The sequence below is a fragment of the Rosa rugosa genome, chromosome 4, assembly GCF_958449725.1.
Source record: "Rosa rugosa chromosome 4, drRosRugo1.1, whole genome shotgun sequence".
Classification (NCBI taxonomy): Eukaryota; Viridiplantae; Streptophyta; class Magnoliopsida; order Rosales; family Rosaceae; genus Rosa; species Rosa rugosa.
The window spans coordinates 33,184,116-33,204,807 of record NC_084823.1 but is presented as its reverse complement, the minus strand read 5'-3'; the positions used below and the strand labels follow the sequence as shown (position 1 = coordinate 33,204,807).

Sequence of the window (20,692 nt, the reverse complement as noted above, 5' to 3'; positions counted from 1 at the left end):
AAAATGAATTAAAGACCAAGGTCCAAAAATCAAAATCTTCGAGTGTTTTTTTTTTTTTTTTGGTTTGCGTAGTATTTTGCCGAGATTATAACAACAAAAAAATCACATGTGGTTGGATCAGAGGACAGAATCGTCATTTGATATAAGGGTGATTGGATCATCCCCGCCGCATGTAACTTTGTGGCTACTCCGACTCCAAACTGAAATACGCGCCTCTCTCTCGATCTCTGACCAATCAAAAATGCCCATCTCCGACGCGGGAACTGCTTCCAGGGTTCCGTTTGCTATTCCTTCTCTTCCAAGTCGCCAGGTAAAGACTAACCAATCTCCTACTTTCATTCCATTACCTCAGAAATGATCACTCATCGACCCGACTCAACTTGCAGGTTGCAACTGCCTGCAAATATTTGCCATTGAATTCTTATGGGAATTTGAGTACCCCAAAATGGGCTGCATCTCATTTGTCAAGAAATCTCAAACTTGTGGCAAGTTCGGCTTCCGGGGACGACACTTCGGTTGCCTTTGATGTGTCAATTCCTAGAGACTATGATGAACTCCTTGAACAAGTAACTAGAGCTTGTACTGTTATTCCATTTCTAGTTTCTGATATCCCAACTTTTAAGCTTTGAATGGAATGTAATCTGCTGCAGTGTAGTTCAAATTTATAACTACTTGAATTGATTTGATGAAAGGGGGTTAACGATTTTCTAGAAATTTGTAATTCTCCATGCTACCAACTCTCTCTAGCTCTCATTTCACTTCATGTCTTAGGTATCCGTGTGACTTTGTATTCTAGTTTACAGCTATTTGGTGCTAAGTTTTGCCTTGGGCTTCTTGACAATTGATATATAGGCCAGTAAAGCAACTCAATTGGCTTTGAAGGATAACAAACAGTTGATGGTAAGCTAGTACTAGTATCTAGTAGCTTCAGTTCTTTGATATCGTCAACATATGCAAAGAATTTGACACTGACATACACGTCTATTTTTTTTTGCAGGAGATCGAGTTTCCTACTGCTGGACTTGACTCTGTACCAGGTTAATTCCCTTGCACCAGCTGAAAAATATTTACAGTTTGTTCCGATTGAGTATATATAGTTTCTTCTGAGTCCACGAAACACATTTCAGGAGACGGTGAAGGAGGAATAGAAATGACTGGAAGTATACAGCTCATTCGAGAATTTTGTGACATCTTAATATCTCCAGAGAAAGCCACGCGGACCAGAATAGTAATTTTCTCAAATTTTCACCTTTTTGAAGATAAATGGCTGTAGTTTTAAATGTAGGGGCTTCTGATGGATCCCTTATACTATACTAAAAGAGAAGGTGCAAAGTTTTAACTAACTGAAGAGTACATAATCCCCAAGAAAATAAGATTGAATTGTTATAAAGAAGTTATAGTTTGTTACATTGCAACATGTTTTACACTGTATAAATAGTTGAAACTAATCACTCTGTTATGAAATTCTGATTTTTTCCTGGCTATCTTTTCCTTGCAACCTGAAAAAACATATGATCAGAGATTCAGTGTTGAGCCTAGATTTCCTCGAATTTTGTTAATCTAAAAAGTTTCAAATTTCCTTAAAAGCTTACTGTACGTCAGCATTGCAGTTGAAGGTTTCACCGGGTAGTTGGTTCCAACAGCTTTATCTTTAATCCAGAAGATGTTGGTCTGTCTTGTTGAATCATATGTTTGCAGATACCTTCATAGACTGCGTTGTACTTTTCTGTGATGCATGACTCTGTAGCTAATCTAGCTACTCTCTTTGTTCTTTTACCTTAATTAACTTTTTAGTTTAGCACCTAATGATGTATATTAATCTTTGAACGAAAGCTTTCAGTTTTTTCCTGAGGCCAATGAAGTTGAATTTGCAAGGAAATCATCATTCGAAGGAGCGTCCTTCAAGCTGGACTATCTGACTAAGCCATCATTTTTCGAGGATTTTGGTTTTACTGAGAAAGTGAAAATGACGGACCGTGTGAAGCCAGAAGATGAACTATTCTTGGCTGCGTATCCATATTTTAATGTCTCCGGTAACTCCAAGTATCCCTTCTTATCATTGTTAGGAAAAGTTGAATGCTGCAGAAACACATATTAAGAATATGGTATGTGATTATAACCAAGAAATTTGACGCGTGTGTGTGTGTGTGTGTCTGTGTGTAGTTTCAAATTTTGATTCTCTTTCTTCTATTGCTCTTAAAATGAAGTTCATTTATGTGGTCCATGATCCCTGCAACAATTTTTCTTTTTTTTAGGCTTTGTTCCTTTGGCCTTTGATTTTTTTTTTTTTTCCTTTTTCTTCACAGTTTTATTCCCTTCTCTTGTATGGTCATGCCTAATAGAAACCTGCACAGCACTCGGATGTTTGCCCAAAAATTTTCTATTCTCATTTTTCTATGACTAATTTGGTTCACATCACTTCACAGTCACCACTACATTTTTCTAGAACTCATCCTAACTAAGATACATTAGTTGACTTAATGTCCATTCATTTCCCACAAATCATTTATCAATTTGTAATATCTATCTCTGATTTTCTTGCAATTCAGAAATGCTTGTAGTCGAAGAGCTGTACAGAGAAGCTGTTGTGAACACTTCCAGAAAGCTAATTATTTTCAACGGAGAACTTGACCGAATAAGATCTGGGTGTATCCTTTGTTAGTTACTAGATGTGCTTTATCTCCCTTCAGTTTAATATACATGGTTATTTGCTCATATATGGCGATTTCCTAACATTTCTATTATAATAAATAGAATTGGAAGGTTCAAATAAGTTCTGCACATGAAGCAAGTTTATTTAGCATTATCTTCAAACAATTAGTAACCTCTTTAGAGACATATGACAGTTTTTTCTTGATGAAATAAGATTATCCATCTTTCTTCTACCCAAAGCTCGCTGCACTTTTGAAGACCCTGTTTCCAAGTATGGAGACTGTATACTACATTCACAATTTTAAAGGACGCTCTGGAGGGACCCTTTTCAGGTTCAATAACTACTACTGATAATGTTATCTCAGTGATATCTAATAATCAAGAAATCGTCTTCTTCTTTTTTCTTGCTTTAAACAGCAATGTGATGATTTTATTATTATATATGTAGGTGCTACCCAGGTCCATGGAAAGTCTTCAGAAAAGTGAGGAATAGATACATTTGTTTGCATCAGCAGGAAGCTATGCCATCTCTCAAGGAAGTTGCCTTGGAAATTCTTCCAGGTAAACTCTAGCACAAATCGGCCAAAATTCTATTAAATACAATAAACGTGTACGGCTCTTGTATTGAGGCACTTCAGCTATTAAGAATGATTATGAAAGTTTCATAGGAGGGAAACGTAATGGATGAATACTAATTCGTGAATTTGTACATGGAATAGCTCAATGTTGGAATAATATCTCTAGCACACATTGTAGAAGACTAGAAGTTGTATCGAGGTAGCAAGCCAAGAGATTGTCAAAAAATGCCCTCTTGAGCAAAGAAGAGCTATAATTTGGGTACGATGTGTGCTTCTTAAAATACTCCAATGAAAGCTTCCTAGGTTTACAGGACAGGACTAATGGGATTTATGTGACGAGTACCATGTATTTTGATGTGGATCCCAAGTCGTTCCATCAAGAGGTTCGAAAAGTTATTAACGGAATTATGTGTTGAAGCTTATCATAGCTCATTGTTGTATGCTCATGACCGCCTACGATTTCAAACTCCCCATTCCCGCTGCTTCAGAGACAGCGATCTCTTCCTCGGCTTCATTTCCTTGAGAGCACTAAGAGTCTCCTTATCCCGATCAATAGTTTGGGTGCTGCAATCCCCATCCTCATCGTCTCTGCAACTCCTTCAACATTGTTGCTTTGGCCACCACCGCCGGATCAGAATCAAACTTCGCCATTGGATTAGTTTCCTCTTTCTGGGTTTTAGATTTTGGATTCTGGGTCGGACTCAAAATTCAATCTTTGTTTCTGAGAATGGAGAAACAAAGCAGGGTGGGAATGGGGTATGCCATTGTTCTTGTGCTCTTTGCGTTTTTCATGAGAAGTTAGATTTTTCAAAGAAAAAACGAGGAGATTGTTGGACTGATGGAACAAAGGGTGCTGGGTTTTTTGCAGAGATGTAGAGAAAGAAGAAGAGAGGAAGAATACCGATAAATAAAATAAAATTGATAAAGAATAAAATTAACGGTGTTAATCTCTGTTAAATTAATGGATATGGGAGTAGTGACAAAAATCACAAAATTAGGATAGGTTTATTTTTTTTTGAAAGGGGTTTGGAACCCAGCCTAGCTGGGAGGCTCAGCCCCACGCCCGGTTCCATTTATTATATTAATAGTAGAATTTTGCAACGGGGGGGGACATAAAACCTGAACCCCGTGCTACAGAGAAACAATTACAATAATCCTCGTAGAGTACATCCTGAATAATAGCAGGAGTCTCATCTAACCAAACATCATCTAAGCCAGAAATACTAGCAAGGTGTGCAAGCCTATGTGCAACACCATTTGCTTCACGAAAAATATGTCGGATTCTAACTGATTGAAAAGCAGAGAGATAGTCTTTGCAATCATCTAAAACCCGACTTACCTCCGAGAAATTATCCTCCTCAGGATAGGTTTATTAGAAACAGCTGATTTCCTCTCAACAATTCGCAACTTATCCATTTATGAAAAGTAGTATTACTCCATGCGCTATGCGCGTGCTAGTAATGTTTTTATTTATTTAATTTTTCTGCATTATTTACTTATCGATTTTATTATACTATTTTTAAGGAGAATTCCACAAATGGTCACTCAACTATAACTCATTTGACACTTTGGTCACTCAAGTTTTAAATATATCACTTTGGTCACTCAACTATTACACTGTCAATCACTTTAGTCACTTTGTTAATTTTTTTCATTAAAAAAATATATTCATTGGGTGACTCAAGTAATTGACAATGTAATAGACGTGCGCTATGTGCTAACCTTTAAAATATAATAGCCGTGCGTTATGTGCTAACTTTAAAGGTCTAAATGATGAGCATGGGTTGTAACCTTTTTACTTGCCTCAACTAATTAAATGAATAATAAGAACGCCCGTGAACCTAACTAATTAAACAAACCTTGAATGGCAGAGCAAAACAACGATAGCTGAAATTGCATAAACCCTACATCAAAGAACTAAATCTATCACCCCTTCATAAACAAGTTCACCACCCATTGACAATATCAAAGATATAAAAATCTATACCCAAAAGTGGACATGCAATAAACAAAAACAGATCACACAAAAAACAAAAAAAATTCTCAGTTTTCTTGCTAATGAAGAAAGACAAAAGAAGATATTTCATTAATATATAATAGCTTCCGAGTGACTAAGCCCATAGTCACTTATCAAAGATCTCAACGAGGTCGGTACACGCTGTCCTCTTCGCTCATTTCCAGCGTTTCAGAAGTGTCGGTACGCTGTTCCCAAATCCCACGTACACAACTAGATTTTCAGTCCCATACCTAACAGTCAATCACCATTTCACCTGAGTCCTACCTCTCTTTTCAGTATTCATTCCTTCTCAGTTAGGCTTTCTTATTCTCCATTCTTCCACTACGCTATCTATATATTCCCCAGCTCTACTGCAAGACTCTTAACACAAACCCAACTGTGCAAATATGGCAAATGAGATATGGATCGTTCCGTTTTTTGGTCAGGGCCATCTCTTGCCTTTAATGGAGCTCTGCAAGCACTTGGCCTCCAGAAACTTCAAAGCCGTTTTGGTCATCTCTTCCAACCTCTCCTCCTCCATACCCTCATCTCTCCGCCAATACCCACTCGTCGAAATCGCTGAGATTTCTGAAGCGCCACCGTCTGGTCCGCCGCAGGAGCCGAGTTCTCAGCCGCATCACCGCCCCTTCGGCCAGATGGCAGTCGGGCTTGAGAAGCTCATCTCGACCCGAAACGAGAGTCCGGATTCAGTCCGACCCCTTTGTGCAGTTCTTGACAACATGATGAGCTGGACTTACGAGACTTTTCACAAGTTCGAGATTCCGGTGGTCAGCTTTTTCACTTCCGGAGCTTGCACCGCGGCCATGGAGTATGCCGTGTGGAAGGCCCACCCGATAGATATCAAACCGGGGGAGACCCGTTTGCTACCCGGGTTACCCGAAGAGATGGCTCTGACGGTTTCGGATATTAAAGGGCAGTCTCGTCCGCCACCATTCCCTATTGGTGGAGGCGGCCCGCCAGGAGGTCCGGGAGCGGGCTTTCCTCCTCAAGGACCACCACATGGTGGGCCTGGCCCGCGAAGAATGGGTCCGCCAAAGCTCAGTGACCAACCAATGTGGTTAGAGGAGATCGAGCAGTCTATTGGAGTGATGATCAACACTTGTGACGAGCTAGAGCATCCGTTTATCGAATACGTCTCCAACAAGATTGAAAAACCCGTTTGGGGTGTGGGCCCGCTGTTACCAGAGCAATATTGGAAATCGGCCGGTTCGGTTCTCCATGATCGCGAAGTTCGAACCAATCGGAAGTCGAACTTCACCGAAGACGAGGTAAATGAGTGGCTAGATTCAAAACCACGTGGATCGGTGCTATACGTTTCATTTGGAAGCGAGGTTGGTCCTACAAAAGAGGAGTATGAGATACTAGCCGAGGCACTGGAAGCGTCGACCCAGCCATTCATATGGGTGGTCCAAGTCACCGCAGGAAGACCTCCGGGTCCTCCTCCGGGTCCTCCCGGCTCGTCACAACCCGGATCAGAGGCCTATTTTCCACACGGGCTAGATACGCGTGTCGGAAAAAGAGGCATGATCATACATGGGTGGGCCCCGCAGCTCTTGATACTGAGCCACCCATCAACGGGAGGATTCCTTTCGCACTGTGGGTGGAATTCAACGGTGGAAGCAATTGGGCGTGGAGTCCCATTCTTGGCGTGGCCAATTAGAGGGGATCAACACTTGGACGCTAAATTGGTAGTAAGCTATCTCAAAGTTGGGTATCTGATTTCTGAGGATATATCAGAGACAATAAAGAAGGAGGATATAACAAGAGGAATTGAGAAGTTACTGAGTGACGAAGAGATGAAGCAACGAGCTGTGAAGCTTAGTGCTAAGTTTGAGCATGGATTTCCAACAAGTTCTGTCGCGGCTTTAGATGCCTTTGGAGACTTCCTTAGACATAAAAACAAAGCATCTTCTCATTGATTTTAGTCTTGATGTTAATTGGAAGAGTTTCTGTTTGACTCTTTTTTTCTTTGTATTAATGTATAATTAATAAGATTGTTGGTTTGCATCTTGGACATACACAATTTTTTTACACATTTTCTAAGTCATTAAATTTAAAATGTTTAATAATTTGAATTTTTTGTTTTTTGTTTTTTATTACACATAATGACTTACTCCGGTGTTAGGAAAAGTTTTTTATTACACATAATCAATTCACCATTTTTAAAACAATGAAGCTCATCAAAAACTACAATACACTACCCATGAATAAACTCAAATGGCACAGACAACATGGGGACTCTTGGTGACATTTTTCAAACTTGAGGCCCTACAAACTTCTTCCACTAAAGAGGAGAAATTCTAAGAAAATACAAATAAAGCACTAAAATTGTAGCCCAAGCCCCAACAAAGAAGTCCAAGTCCAAATCTAAAGAGTTCCAGCTTATAAACTTGGAGAAACCCTAACCATCTGCACAGCCAACCCAGGCCAGCGACCACTACTTGCCCCCATAGTAAAAAACGGGTCGCGTATAATTCGGTAAAAATACGTACGTGTATTATTCGGTTTACCTTATCTAATAATACGGTCAAATAAACGTAATACGGCACATTTTTAAGTTTGAATTATACGTGTATAATTCCGCAAGTAGTAAAAAAAATCAAAAATACGGATAAATAAAACACTATTTTTGTAAGAAAATAACTAATAATCTACTCTCGACTCTTGCTTTTACTTTATAACATTTCTGAAATGTGACAAAACATGAAGAAAAGAATATGACACCCAATTATAATATAATCAGGCACTTGAATTATAATACTCCATATTGAAAGTTTTTTTAATTATACGCGTATTGAAGTTTTGTACGCGTTTTAACTAACTATTGCTTTAGTTTTTTTTTTAACTTCCAAGTATTTTTACTCCGTATAAAACTAAGGGTGGGCAGAAATGACCGAAAACCCGTAAACCCGCACTGACCCGATCCGGACCAGCCGGTTCGGTCCGGGTTTTTAGTGAAAAATGAGTGTGTTTGGGCTGGTTCGGTCCTAGTGTGTTTGTATGCCGGTCCGGTCCCGGTCCTTGGCTTTGGATGACTTTGTGGACCGGAAAACCCGAACTATTACACGTGTTTCCCATTTATAGGTCCCTTTTCTGAGTCTATGCTCTTCCCATAGACACGACCACAGCTGATACAACTCATACAAGATAATAACAATCAATCCCTAAATCAGAAAATCGAATTCCCCTCTAAGGCTCTAACCCTTCTTCTCTCCTCTCCGCGTCTGGGCTGTGGACGATTGGACGGCTTAACTTCTCCATTTCTCCGACCAAAAATTGGGTCATCTCCATTTCTCGGTTCCAAATTCCAAACCCCCTGGTAAGCAACCTAACATTTATGAATGTTCAGTTTCATTTTTCGAGCTGTTTGATACCAAATTCAATAATTTGAGCTGCTTGTGGTTGTGGTAATCGATGTTTTAATTTTTACAAACTTTTGAACAGGGGTTAAGTAATCAGAGATTCGGAGATTCAGTTCATCAAGCTCGGTTGCTCCTCTCTCTTCGATGGCAAGCTCATCGAGTTCGAGCTTGGCTCCATCATCACCTGCTAGTTCTCAATCTCAACATTCAGAAGCTGACACAGCTGGTGAAACTAATGAGATTGTTCCTGTCTCCGAACAAGGTGAGAATAAGGAAATAGAAGCTGAAAAAAAGAAAAAGTACAAGGTGGAGAAGAAGGTGCAGGCCGTGCAGCAACTCAGGCATCTCGGGGCGAGCCGAAAAAGAGAAAAAGAGAAAGTAAAACTAAGAAGGCTCCAAGGTCGTGGGTGTGGGAGCATTATGACAAGTATGACCGTCCATTGTTCAAAGAGAAAGATGGGATCAAATAGCAAGTTGGATTTGAGAAACGAGCAAAATGCAGGTATTGTGGCACTGACCTTGCTGCTGATTCTTCTTTTAATGGAACCAGCACTTTGCGTAGACATGTGGAAAAGGTTTGTAAGAAGTATCCGGGTAGGGAGGATTTAGAAGACACACAGCAGGTGTTAGTTAGTGATGGTCAAACTTTACCTACCTTAAATGTTAACAAAGGCTGGTCACAAGAAGCTTGTGTTCAAGCTGCTTGTGAAATGATAGTTATAGATGAACTACCATTTAGCCACATTGAGAATGAGGGGTTTAGGTGGTTCTACAAGGTAGCTATTCCTCGATTTGAGGTGCCTTCTAGGAGAAAAATAGTTAGGACTTTCTTGGAGCTGTATGAGAGGAATAAAGAGGAGCTTATGATGCATTTACGTAGCCACAGAGTGTGCTTAACTACAGATACTTGGACATCTGTACAGAACATCAACTACATGGTGTTAACAGCACACTTCATAGATCATGGTTGGCAATTGCACAAGAGAATCCTGAATTTTTGTGTAATCTCGAATCACAAAGGGACAACAATAGGAAAGATTTTAGAAAATTGTTTGGTGCAGTGGAAGATAGATAAAGTTTTGACTGTGTCAGTTGATAATGCAAGTGCAAATAAGGTGGCAATCGATTATCTGAAAAGGAAAATGGCAGGATGGAAGAACCCCCAATGTTTGGTGGCAAGTTCATGCATGTGAGGTGTTTAGCTCACATCTTGAACATTATTGTTCGTGCTGGTTTGTTTATTATGGACAGAAGCTGTGCAGCAATTAGGAATGCTGTGAAGTATATTAGAAGCAGTTCCAACAGATTGGACTGTTTCAAGTCATGCATTGAAAAGGAGGTGCTGGAAGGTCAAAAAATTCCTGTGTTGGATGTTACAACACGATGGAATTCGACATTTTTAATGCTTGACACAGCTTTAGAGTTGAGGGCAGCCTTTGATAGGTTGTCTGAGGAGGAAGAGCAAAAGTATTTGGGATATTTTGATGAAGATGAAGAGGTTGAGGAGGAAGAAGAGGTTGAGGTCCAAGTTCAGAAAAAATCAAAAACTCCAAGAAAAAGAGTGGGACCACCAGTTGATGCAGATTGGGATAAAGCTGAAATCTTTGTTAAGTTCTTGAGGGTTTTTTATGATGTCACAATGAGAATAAGTGCAACCAAACACCCCACAGCTCACAAAGCCTTTCATGACGTTGTCGCAATACAAGCTGAGATTGATGCACTCTTTGTGCAGCCTGAGATGAGTGATGGAAGTGAAACAGAAAAAATAATGTTTGAGATGGCAGTGAAGATGAGGTCAAAATTTAGAAAGTATTTTGGAAGCACTGATGATATGAATCAATTGTTATTGGTAGCTCTTGTCTTGGATCCCAGGTTCAAGCTTAAAAATATAAGCCATCTTTGTATTGAAATGCTCAATTATGATGTTGAGACAGTGAAGGCAAAAACCAGTGAAGTTAAGGAGCTGCTGCTGTCCCTAACAGATTTGTATGCAACATCAAACAGTGCCACTTCGAAGTCCAAAAGCAGTAGTGCAACAAGTTGTGTGGTTTCCACCAGCACGAAAGCAACAGCAACATCTTCGAAGTCTAAGAACAAGAAAATGTCCGGGAAAATGGCTGAGATGTTAGAATGGTGGCAGCGAGCCCTAGCAGAATCTGAGGAAGTTGTTGTTGAGAGTGAAGTGGATATGTACCTCCTTGATCCAATGGAGAAGCCCAAAGAAGATGAAGATTGGCAGCTTCTTACATGGTGGAAGATCAATGGCTGCAAATATCCAATCCTTGCAGCTGTTGCAAAGGATGTACTGGCAATCCAAGTCAGCATAGTTGCATCGGAGTCTTGCTTCAGTACGGGTGGGAGAGTGATTGACCCTTTTAGGAGTTCTTTAACTCCTAAAAGTGTGGAGGCATTAATTTGTTTGCAAAATTGGATTAGAAAGAAAGATCAATCGGACATTGAATATTATCCAAGCATAGAAGAGCTTGAATTTTATGAGAAAATGGAAAGAGGTACAGCAGTTTATTTGTTATGAATCGTTGTTTTTTTTCCTTCTCATTTACCACATTTCACTTGTTAATTTGATGGCTGACATTCTATATTTCTAACCATAATATAAATCTCTCATTGTTTTCTGTAGATCATATACAAGAGAAGGGAAAACAAGTGGTGGTTGAATCTGATGATGTTCCAGCAAATGCAGCTGGAACCTCAAAGTCTGCTTCACTTTCCAAGAAAAGTGTGGCTGCTGCTCCTTCAAAGACAAGTGCAGCTTCTGCAGCTGGAACCTCAAAAGCTGATAAAGCCAGTAAAGTGGCAGCAAAGAAATCTAAAGGTACTTAATTAGTTAATTTACTAACTGTGTTAGCAATTTTGAACTTTGAAACTACAAATTCAATCTTTGCCTATTGCAATTTGTACAATTGTACTCTAAAGTGTAAATCAGTAATCAGTCTGTGACTTTGCCTATTTTGCTTCATGACTTGTGTACGAAAAAAATGAAGAGCAGCTGCTTGGAAGTTGTGAGTTGGGAGTTGTGACCTTTCGATGAAGTGTTTGATGATTTGAATCATTTGATCTCAGAGTTGTTATTTGTTTTACTTCAATTTTTTTTTTCCTATCAGTTCAGTTTGTTATCTTTGTTTTTAATTTGTTGAGACTTGAGAGTTGAATGGTTGAATACTTGAATGTTGAGTGTTGGACTGTTATTGACTTGTTGCTGTTCAGTTTTGCTCCAGTTTTGAACTTTTCTGTAATGGTGAATTTGAATGATTGTAGTTGACTAGTTGGAGTTGATTCATAACAAATTGCGGCAATTGATGTACTTGAAATTTGAAAATTGAAATTGTGAACTGCTGTTGTGCTGCAGATTTGCATTTTGGTTAAACGAAATTGTGAATTGTGAAGCATTGAAACTCAAGCCTGGGTTGGCCTACAAATTTTCATTTTGTTTGTGGCTTTGTGCTTATTGCTTAATGGGGTTGATGCTTTGGTAGCTTTGCAGTTTGCACTTTGCAGCAATTGGGTTTGGTTACATACTTACATTTAATTGTTTGTGCCTTTGTGGGTTGTGGACTTGTGGCTTTGTGCTCCATTGTTGGAACTTGGATGAGTTGATCACTTGATTGCAATGAGATTCAGAGATTATGAGTTTGTGATGTTATAGCTTATAGGAGTATAGGACTATAGTCTGTACAAGAGTGCAACTGCAGGAGTGCAGAACAGCAGCAGAAGAGGACCGAAAGCCCGTTTGGACCGGCCCGTTCAATGGCGGTCCAGGCTCAGTCTGGTCCCTAGTCTCTAAAACTGATGGCCCGACCCGAATTGGATGTTGTCGGTCCGGTCTCGGTCCCTGAAAAAACGGTGGCGGTCCGAGACCGTGCCCAGGCCTATATAAAACGGGTACGCATATTAAACGTGTTTAAAAAGGTTGAACTCAATAATACGCGGAAAAAACCAAGTCTACAATCTCAATACGCCGTATTGAAGTTTTTTTCAATTATACGCGTACTGAAGTTTTATACGCGTTTTAACTAACTAGGCTTGCACCATCCCAGCCTCAGCCACCAGTCAACTTCCCCAAAGCAGAACACATGAAGCCACTGCGCGTCACCGTCAACCTCCACCACGACCACAACCCAAACTGACACAGATAGCACCACTAGTTGTTGGTGTTGCCCAGAGATCTTTCCACCTGCCCGTTGAAGCCCAGGCAGCTCGTACCCAAACCACAGCTACTTCCACAACCATATGTAGTTCAAAATCAGTTGTCCCGTCCGCCTTCAACAGCCCTTCAAACCCAATGCCTAGAGCCACCTGTAGAGCACCAAAAGTCCTCACATAGCTGCACAACTAAGCAACCTGTCTTCCTATATCTATCTCCCGCAAACTTCGAAGACGAAGGATTGTCGCGCTACCAAATGTCATGACAAACCTTCGAGAAGCAAAAACTAAAAAAAGAATTGGAAGCAAGTTTCAAAAGGTGCAAGATGAAACCGATGAAGGGGAGCCCCATTACCATTTACCATCATCCTCAAAGTAACCAGATAAGAGAGAAACCCCAACTCCACCAGCCAAAATTTCAGCAGACCCTCCTCCTCTTTGAGAGATTCATTATTGTTTACCTTCTTCGTCAATAAGACTATTACAAAACTGTTTTAATTTTTTGTTTGAATGATGTCAACACAACACCAAGTGATATGGACAATAACATGGTATTACATATTTCCGATTAAAAGTTATAATTAATTTAAACTTTTCTTTATTAAAAAAAATAGAATCAAAATTTGAAACATACTGCTCTTATATGTACAATACAGGATCAAAAGAAGGAAAAACTAAAAACAAGGGGTTAACGTTTTCTAGAAACTTCATGTCTTAGGTATCCGTGTGACTTTGTATTCTAGTTTACAGCTATTTGGTGCTAAGTTTTGTCTTGGGCTTCTTGACAATTGATATATAGGCCAGTAAAGCAACTCAATTGGCTTTGAAGGATAACAAACAGTTGATGGTAAGCTAGTACTAGTATCTAGTAGCTTCAGTTCTTTGATATCGTCAACATATGCAAAGAATTTGACACTGACATACACGTCTTTTTTTTTTTGCAGGAGATCGAGTTTCCTACTGCTGGACTTGACTCTGTACCAGGTTAATTCCCTTCCACCAGCTGAAAAATATTTACAGTTTGTTCCGATTGAGTATATATAGTTTCTTCTGAGTCCACGAAACACATTTCAGGGGACGGTGAAGGAGGAATAGAAATGACTGGAAGTATACAGCTCATTCGAGAATTTTGTGACATCTTAATATCTCCAGAGAAAGCCACGCGGACCAGAATAGTAATTTTCTCAAATTTTCACCTTTTTGAAGATAAATGGCTGTAGTTTTAAATGTAGGGGCTTCTGATGGATCCCTTATACTATACTAAAAGAGAAGGTGCAAAGTTTTAACTAACTGAAGAGTACATAATCCCCAAGAAAATAAGATTGAATTGTTATAAAGAAGTTATAGTTTGTTACATTGCAACATGTTTTACTCTGTATAAATAGTTGAAACTAATCACTCTGTTATGAAATTCTGATTTTTTCCTGGCTATCTTTTCCTTGCAACCTGAAAAAACATATGATCAGAGATTCAGTGTTGAGCCTAGATTTCCTCGAATTTTGTTAATCTAAAAAGTTTCAAATTTCCTGAAAAGCTTACTGTACGTCAGCATTGCAGTCGAAGGTTTCACTGGCTAGTTGGTTCCAACAGCTTTATCTTTAATCCAGAAGATGTTGGTCTGTCTTGTTGAATCATATGTTTGCAGATACCTTCATAGACTGCGTTGTACTTTTCTGTGATGCATGACTCTGTAGCTAATCTAGCTACTCTCTTTGTTCTTTTACCTTAATTAACTTTTTAGTTTAGCACCTAATGATGTATATTAATCTTTGAACGAAAGCTTTCAGTTTTTTCTTGAGGCCAATGAAGTTGAATTTGCAAGGAAATCAGCATTCGAAGGAGCATCCTTCAAGTTGGACTATCTGACTAAGCCATCGTTTTTCGAGGATTTTGGTTTTACTGAGAAAGTGAAAATGTCGGACCGTGTGAAGCCAGAAGATGAACTATTCTTGGCTGCATATCCATATTTTAATGTCTCCGGTAAGTCCAAGTATCCCTTCTTATCATTGTTAGGAAAAGTTGAATGCTGCAGAAACACATATTAAGAGTATGGTATGTGATTATAACCAAGAAATTTGACGTGTGTGTGTGTCTGTCTGTGTGTAGTTTCAAATTTTGATTCTCTTTCTTCTATTGCTCTTAAAATGAAGTTCATTTATGTACGTGGTCCATGATCCCTGCAACAATTTTTCTTTTTTTATTGCTCTTAAAATAAAAATGAGTTCATGATTAGGGGATTGCGAAAGAGAAAGAGGAAGAAGGTAAAGATGTTACGTTTAATGGCCTAGATTTGCAACAGAAAATTTCAAATGGGGAGAAAGAGGGAAGGAGGAGGGAGAGAGGAGGAGGGGGGGGGGGGGGGAGAGAGAGAGAGAGAGAGAGGAGATTCTCAGAAAAAGGTGAAGAAATTAGATTTTAATATTTAATTTAGACTAATGTAATATTAATTATAAAATAAAAATAGATAAATTCCAATTTATTAATATCTTTTCAAGGCCAAACGCTGACATGGCGGCTGCCACATCATTTGAGATCCAAATTTTGTATATAAATTTGGGATCTCAAGCATTTTTCATTCCGATTATGTCACTGCTTTGATTTATTGCCACATGTACTTGCCTTTAACTGAACTCTAACACCGTTATTGTTACTGAAAATTAAAAATTAAACGATAATTTCCCTTTGAATAAATCAGATCAACTCATCTCCCCATATGCCAATTCTCGATAATTCCTTCTCGAGGAAATCAAGTTTTTCTGAGCGATTCATCTCCCCAGCTTTCGTACCTTTTGAGAGCTGTACGATAAAATTGAAGAATTTCATTGCAATTACACACCCCATTCCCGCTGCTTCAGAGACAGCGATCTCTTCCTCGGCTTCAATTCCTTGAGAGCACTAAGAGTCTCCTTATCCCGATCAATAGTGCTGCAATCCGCATCCTCATCGTCTCTGCAACTCTTTCAACTTTGTTGCTTTGGCCACCACCGCCAGATCAGAATCAAACTTCGCCATTGGATTGGTTCCTCTTTCTGGGTTTTAGATTTTGGATTCTGGGTCGGACTCAAAATTCAATCTTTTTTTCTGAGAATGAAGAAACAAAGCAGGGTGGGAATGGGGTATGCCATTGTTCTTGTGCTCTTTGCGTTTTTCATGAGAAGTTAGATTTTTCAAAGAAAAAACGAGGAGATTGTTGGACTGATGGAACACAGGGTGCTGGGTTTTTTTGCAGAGATATAGAGAAAGAAGAAGAGAGGGAAAATACCGATAAAAAAATAAAAATTGATAAAGAATAAAATTAACGGTGTTAATCTCTATTAAATTAATGGACATGTGTCGCAATATGGGAGTAGTGACAGAATTATGATAAATTTATTAGGAACAGCTGATTTCCTCCCACCAATTCGCAACTTATCCATTCATGAAAAGTAGTATTACTGCCTGCGCTATGCGCGTGCTAGTAATGTTTTTACTTATTTAATTTTTCTGCATTATTTGTTTATCAATTAGATCGAGAAGAACTATAAAAAATATAATAGACGTGCGCTATGTGCTCGCCTCCCAGTAACCTTTTTACTTGCCTTAACTAATTAAATGAATAATAAGAACGCCCATGACCCTAACAAACCTTGAATGTCAGAGGAAAACAACATAAACCCTACATCAAATAACTAAATCTATCACCCCTTCATAAACAAGTTCACCACCCATTGACAATATCAAAGATATAAAAAACTATACCCAAAAGTGGACATGCAAATTCTCAAGTTTTCTTGCTAATGAAGAAAGACAAAAGAAGAATTAATTATTTCATAGCTTCCGAGTCGCCCATAGCCACTCATCAAATATCTCAACGAGGTCGGTACACGCTATCCTCTTCGCGTGTCGGTACGCTGTTCCCACACAACTAGATTTTCAGTCCCATACCTAACAGTCAGTCACCATTTCACCGAAGTCCTACCTCTCTTTTCATTATTCATTCCTTCTCAGTTAAGCTTTCTTCTTCTCCATTCTTCCACTACGCTATCTATATATTCCCCAGCTCTACTGCAAGACTCTTAACACAAACCCAACTGTGCAAATATGGCAAATGAGATATGGATCGTTCCGTTTTTTGGTCAGGGCCATCTCTTCCCTGTAATGGAGCTCTGCAAGCACTTGGCCTCCAGAAACTTCAAAGCCGTTTTGGTCATCTCTTCCAACCTCTCCTCCTCCATACCCTCATCTCTCCGCCAATACCCACTCGTCGAAATCGCTGAGATTTCTGAAGCGCCACCGTCTGGTCCGCCGCAGGAGCCGAGTTCTCAGCCGCATCACCGCCACCACGGCCAGATGGCAGTCGGGCTTGAGAAGCTCCTCTCGACCCGAAACGAGAGTCCGGATTCAGTCCGACCCCTTTGTGCAGTTCTTGACAACATGATGAGCTGGACTTCCGAGACTTTTCACAAGTTCGAGATTCCGGCGGTCACCTTTTTCACTTCCGGAGCTTGCTCCGCCGCCATGGAGTATGGCCTGTGGAAGGCCCACTCGATAGATGTCAAACCGGGGGAGACCCGTTTGCTACCCGGGTTACCCGAAGAGATGGCTGTGACGGTTTCGGATATTAAACGGCAGTCTCGTCGGCCACCATTCCCTATTGATGGAGGCGGCCCGCCAGGAGGGCCATCATTCCCTATTGGTGGAGGCGGCCCGCCAGGAGGTCAGGGAGCAGGCTTTCCTCCTCATGGACCACCACATGTTGGGCCTCGCCCGAGAAGAATGGGTCCGCCAAAGCTCGGTGACCAACCACTATGGTTAGAGGAGATCGAGCCGTCTATTGGAGTGATGATCAACACTTGTGACGAGCTAGAGCATCCGTTTATCGAATACATCTCCAACAAGATTGAAAAACCCGTTTGGGGAGTGGGCCCGATGTTACCCGAGCAATATTGGAAATCGGCCGGTTCGGTTCTCCATGATCACGAAGTTCGAACCGATCGGAAGTCGAACTTCACCGAATACGAGGTAAATGAGTGGCTAGATTCAAAACCACGTGGATCCGTGTTGTACGTTTCATTTGGAAGCGAGGTTGGTCCTACCAAAGAGGAGTACGAAATACTAGCCGAGGCACTGGAAGCGTCGACCCGGCCATTCATATGGGCGGTCCAAGTCACTGCAGGAAGACCTCCGGGTCCTCCCGGCCTGTCACAACCCGGATCAGAGGCCTATTTTCCACACGGGCTAGATACGCGTGTCGGAAAAAGAGGCTTGATCATACACGGGTGGGCCCCGCAGCTCTTGATACTGAGCCACCCATCAACGGGGGGATTCCTTTCGCACTGTGGGTGGAATTCAACGGTGGAGGCAATTGGGCGTGGAGTCCCATTCTTGGCGTGGCCAATTAGAGGGGATCAACACATGAACGCTAAATTGGTAGCGAGCTATCTCAAAGTTGGGTATCTGATTTCTGAGGATTTATCAGAGACAATAAAGGGGGAGGATATAACAAGAGGAATTGAGAAGCTACTGAGTGACGAAGAGATGAAGCAACGAGCTGTGAAGCTTAGTGCTAAGTTTGAGCATGGCTTTCCAACAAGTTCTGTCGCGGCTTTAGATGCCTTTGGAGACTTCCTTAGACATAAAAACAAAGCATCTTCTCATTGATTTTAGTCTTGATGTTAATAGGAAGAGTTTCTGTTTTGACTCTTTTTTCTTTGTATTAATTTTTTGTCTTGAAATGACCATTTTACCCCTCAAAAGTCAGAGTCAAAGTCCAATTTGGACGGAATAGTAGAAATTGGACACGACTGATTGAAATTGGAAAGTTCAGGGGGTAAAAAAGTGAAATTGAGAGTTTGGGGAGTGAAATGATGACACCCCCAAACCTCAGGGGGGTAAAGTGAAATTAATCCAAAAAAAAACTACAATACACCCATGAATAAACTCAAAAGGCACAGACAACATGGGGACTCTTGGTGACATTTTTCAAACCTGAGGCCCTACAAAGTACAAACTTCTTCCACAAAAGAGGAGAAATTCTGATAAAATAAAAATAAAGCACTAAAATTGTAGCCCAAGCCCCAACAAAGAAGTTCAAGTCCAAATCTAAAGAGTTCCAGCTTATAAACTTGGAGAAACCCTAACCATCTGCACAGCCAACCCATGCCAGCAACCCACTACTTGCACCATCCCAGCCTCGGCCACCAATCGACTTCCCCAAAGCAGAACACATGAAGCCACTGCGCGTCACCGTCAACCTCCACCACGAGCATAACTCGAACTGACACAGATAACACCACTAGTTGTTGGCACCCCTAAGATCTTTCCACCTGCCCGTTGAAGCCCAGGCACCTCGTACCCAAACCACAGCTGCTTCCACAACCATATGCAGGTCAGAATCAGTTGTCCCGTCCGCCTCCAACAACCCTTCAAACCCAATGCCCAGAGCCACTTGTAGAGCACCAAAAGTGCTCACAGAGCTGCGCAACTAAGCAACCTGTCTTCCTATATCTATCTCCCGCAAACTTCGAAGACGAAGGATTGTCGCACTACCAAATGTCATGACAATACCTTCGAGAAGCAACAACTAAAAAAAGAATTGGAAGCAAGTTTCGAAAGGTGCAAGATGAAGCCGACGAAGGAGAGCCCCATTACCATTTACCATCATCCTCAAAGTAACCAGATAAGAGAGAAACCCCAACTCTACCAGCCAAAATTTCAGCGCTGCAGCCAAGAAACCCAAGCGAGACCCTCCTCCTCTTTGAGAGATTCAGTACTGTTTACCCTCCTCGTCAATAAGACTATTACAAAACTGTTTTAATTTTTTGGTTGAATGATGTCAACACAACACCAAGTGATATGGACAATGACATGATATTATATATTTCTGATTAAAAGTTATAATTAATTTAAACTTTTCTTTATTAAAAAAAATAGAATCAAAATTTGAAACATACTGCTCTTATATGTACAATACAGGATCAAAAGAAGGAAAAACCAAAAACAAAAAAACAAAAGAACAAAAGTCAAACGCCAAAGAGAAGATTGTATTCTCCAACACCAACTCACCAAGCTCTCATCTCATTCTCCCCACAGGTTGGAACTAAACAACCACCACTTCCAAATAAAAGGAATATGTCCCTTTCAAAAAATAAAATAAAAGGAATATGTGTAATTACTTTTTAGCGGAAAATGTATAATATTAATTATGTATAATGGTTACTTTAATTGTTGTTCTTAGAATCAATGTCTCCATTTTTTTTTTAGAATGAATTATTCATTTATTCAAAGAAGGTCAAATTACAAAACATGTGAATGACCGGTGGTGGACATAAACTCCCCACTCTCTTCCCTATTACCTAAATCAGTTACGCGTCCGTCACCAACAATAACATCCATGAGCCAAGAGGGTCCAACCCCTAACCAAACATGTCGCCCATTATCACGAGCTACAAATCCTGCCACTACATGAGCCGCCCCATTAACCACTCTAAGAACAAATCGAATGCCTTGAATGCCCATAGATTGAATTAGAAATCTAATTCTATCCACCAATAGTCCTTCATCTGCAAGACACTCCTTATTACCATTAACCAAGTGTACGGCCTCAAGGTAATCAGTTTCAACAATCAAACCCCTCCACTCTAGACCGATACTCCACTCTAGACCCTTCAATATAGCCATCAGCTCCGCAGCACGAGGTTGCAACCTATACAAGAGTCTTTCTCCCATAGCTCCCGCCAAAGAGCCCCTACTATCTCTGCACGCCACACCTACACCAACTTGATTACCATTCTATTTCTGGAGTACAGCAGCATCACAATTAAGCTTCACATGGTCCACAGGAGGCGGCAACCAATGATTGGGCGCGGCAACATTAACATCACACCTCCCATTTTGATTTGCAACCTGCCAACCTGTGCTTGCATTATTCCAGCCCATATCAC

The 20,692-nt window shown here is 40.4% G+C and overlaps 5 protein-coding genes across 5 annotated transcripts; all 5 read left to right on the top strand.

The window, feature by feature from the left end:
• Positions 1 to 153: 153 nt before the first annotated feature.
• On the top strand, positions 154 to 3,652 carry LOC133743781 (protein LPA3-like). The gene is made up of 9 exons (XM_062171812.1): positions 154 to 310; positions 387 to 566; positions 853 to 900; positions 998 to 1,037; positions 1,128 to 1,228; positions 1,841 to 2,033; positions 2,550 to 2,648; positions 2,867 to 2,984; positions 3,101 to 3,652. The coding sequence occupies exons 1-9, from the start codon at positions 242 to 244 to the stop codon at positions 3,222 to 3,224; spliced, it is 972 nt and encodes a 323-aa protein (XP_062027796.1). The 5' UTR covers positions 154 to 241; the 3' UTR covers positions 3,225 to 3,652.
• Positions 3,653 to 5,396: 1,744 nt separating this feature from the next.
• LOC133743391 (scopoletin glucosyltransferase-like) lies at positions 5,397 to 7,270 on the top strand. The gene has a single exon (XM_062171316.1). It carries the CDS (start codon positions 5,634 to 5,636, stop codon positions 7,164 to 7,166), a length of 1,533 nt encoding a protein of 510 aa, XP_062027300.1. The 5' UTR covers positions 5,397 to 5,633; the 3' UTR covers positions 7,167 to 7,270.
• Positions 7,271 to 8,753: 1,483 nt separating this feature from the next.
• Positions 8,754 to 9,802, top strand: LOC133744680 (zinc finger BED domain-containing protein RICESLEEPER 3-like). Its single transcript, XM_062172749.1, has 2 exons — positions 8,754 to 8,950; positions 9,112 to 9,802. Exons 1-2 carry the CDS (start codon positions 8,754 to 8,756, stop codon positions 9,800 to 9,802), a joined length of 888 nt encoding a protein of 295 aa, XP_062028733.1.
• Positions 9,803 to 13,495: 3,693 nt separating this feature from the next.
• LOC133707444 (uncharacterized) lies at positions 13,496 to 14,860 on the top strand. Its single transcript, XM_062133014.1, has 4 exons — positions 13,496 to 13,617; positions 13,715 to 13,754; positions 13,845 to 13,945; positions 14,558 to 14,860. The coding sequence occupies exons 1-4, from the start codon at positions 13,615 to 13,617 to the stop codon at positions 14,813 to 14,815; spliced, it is 402 nt and encodes a 133-aa protein (XP_061988998.1). The 5' UTR covers positions 13,496 to 13,614; the 3' UTR covers positions 14,816 to 14,860.
• A 1,867-nt stretch (positions 14,861 to 16,727) lies between these two features.
• LOC133742970 (UDP-glucosyl transferase 73B2-like) lies at positions 16,728 to 18,505 on the top strand. The gene has a single exon (XM_062170701.1). The coding sequence runs from the start codon at positions 16,851 to 16,853 to the stop codon at positions 18,408 to 18,410; it is 1,560 nt and encodes a 519-aa protein (XP_062026685.1). The 5' UTR covers positions 16,728 to 16,850; the 3' UTR covers positions 18,411 to 18,505.
• Positions 18,506 to 20,692: the final 2,187 nt, after the last annotated feature.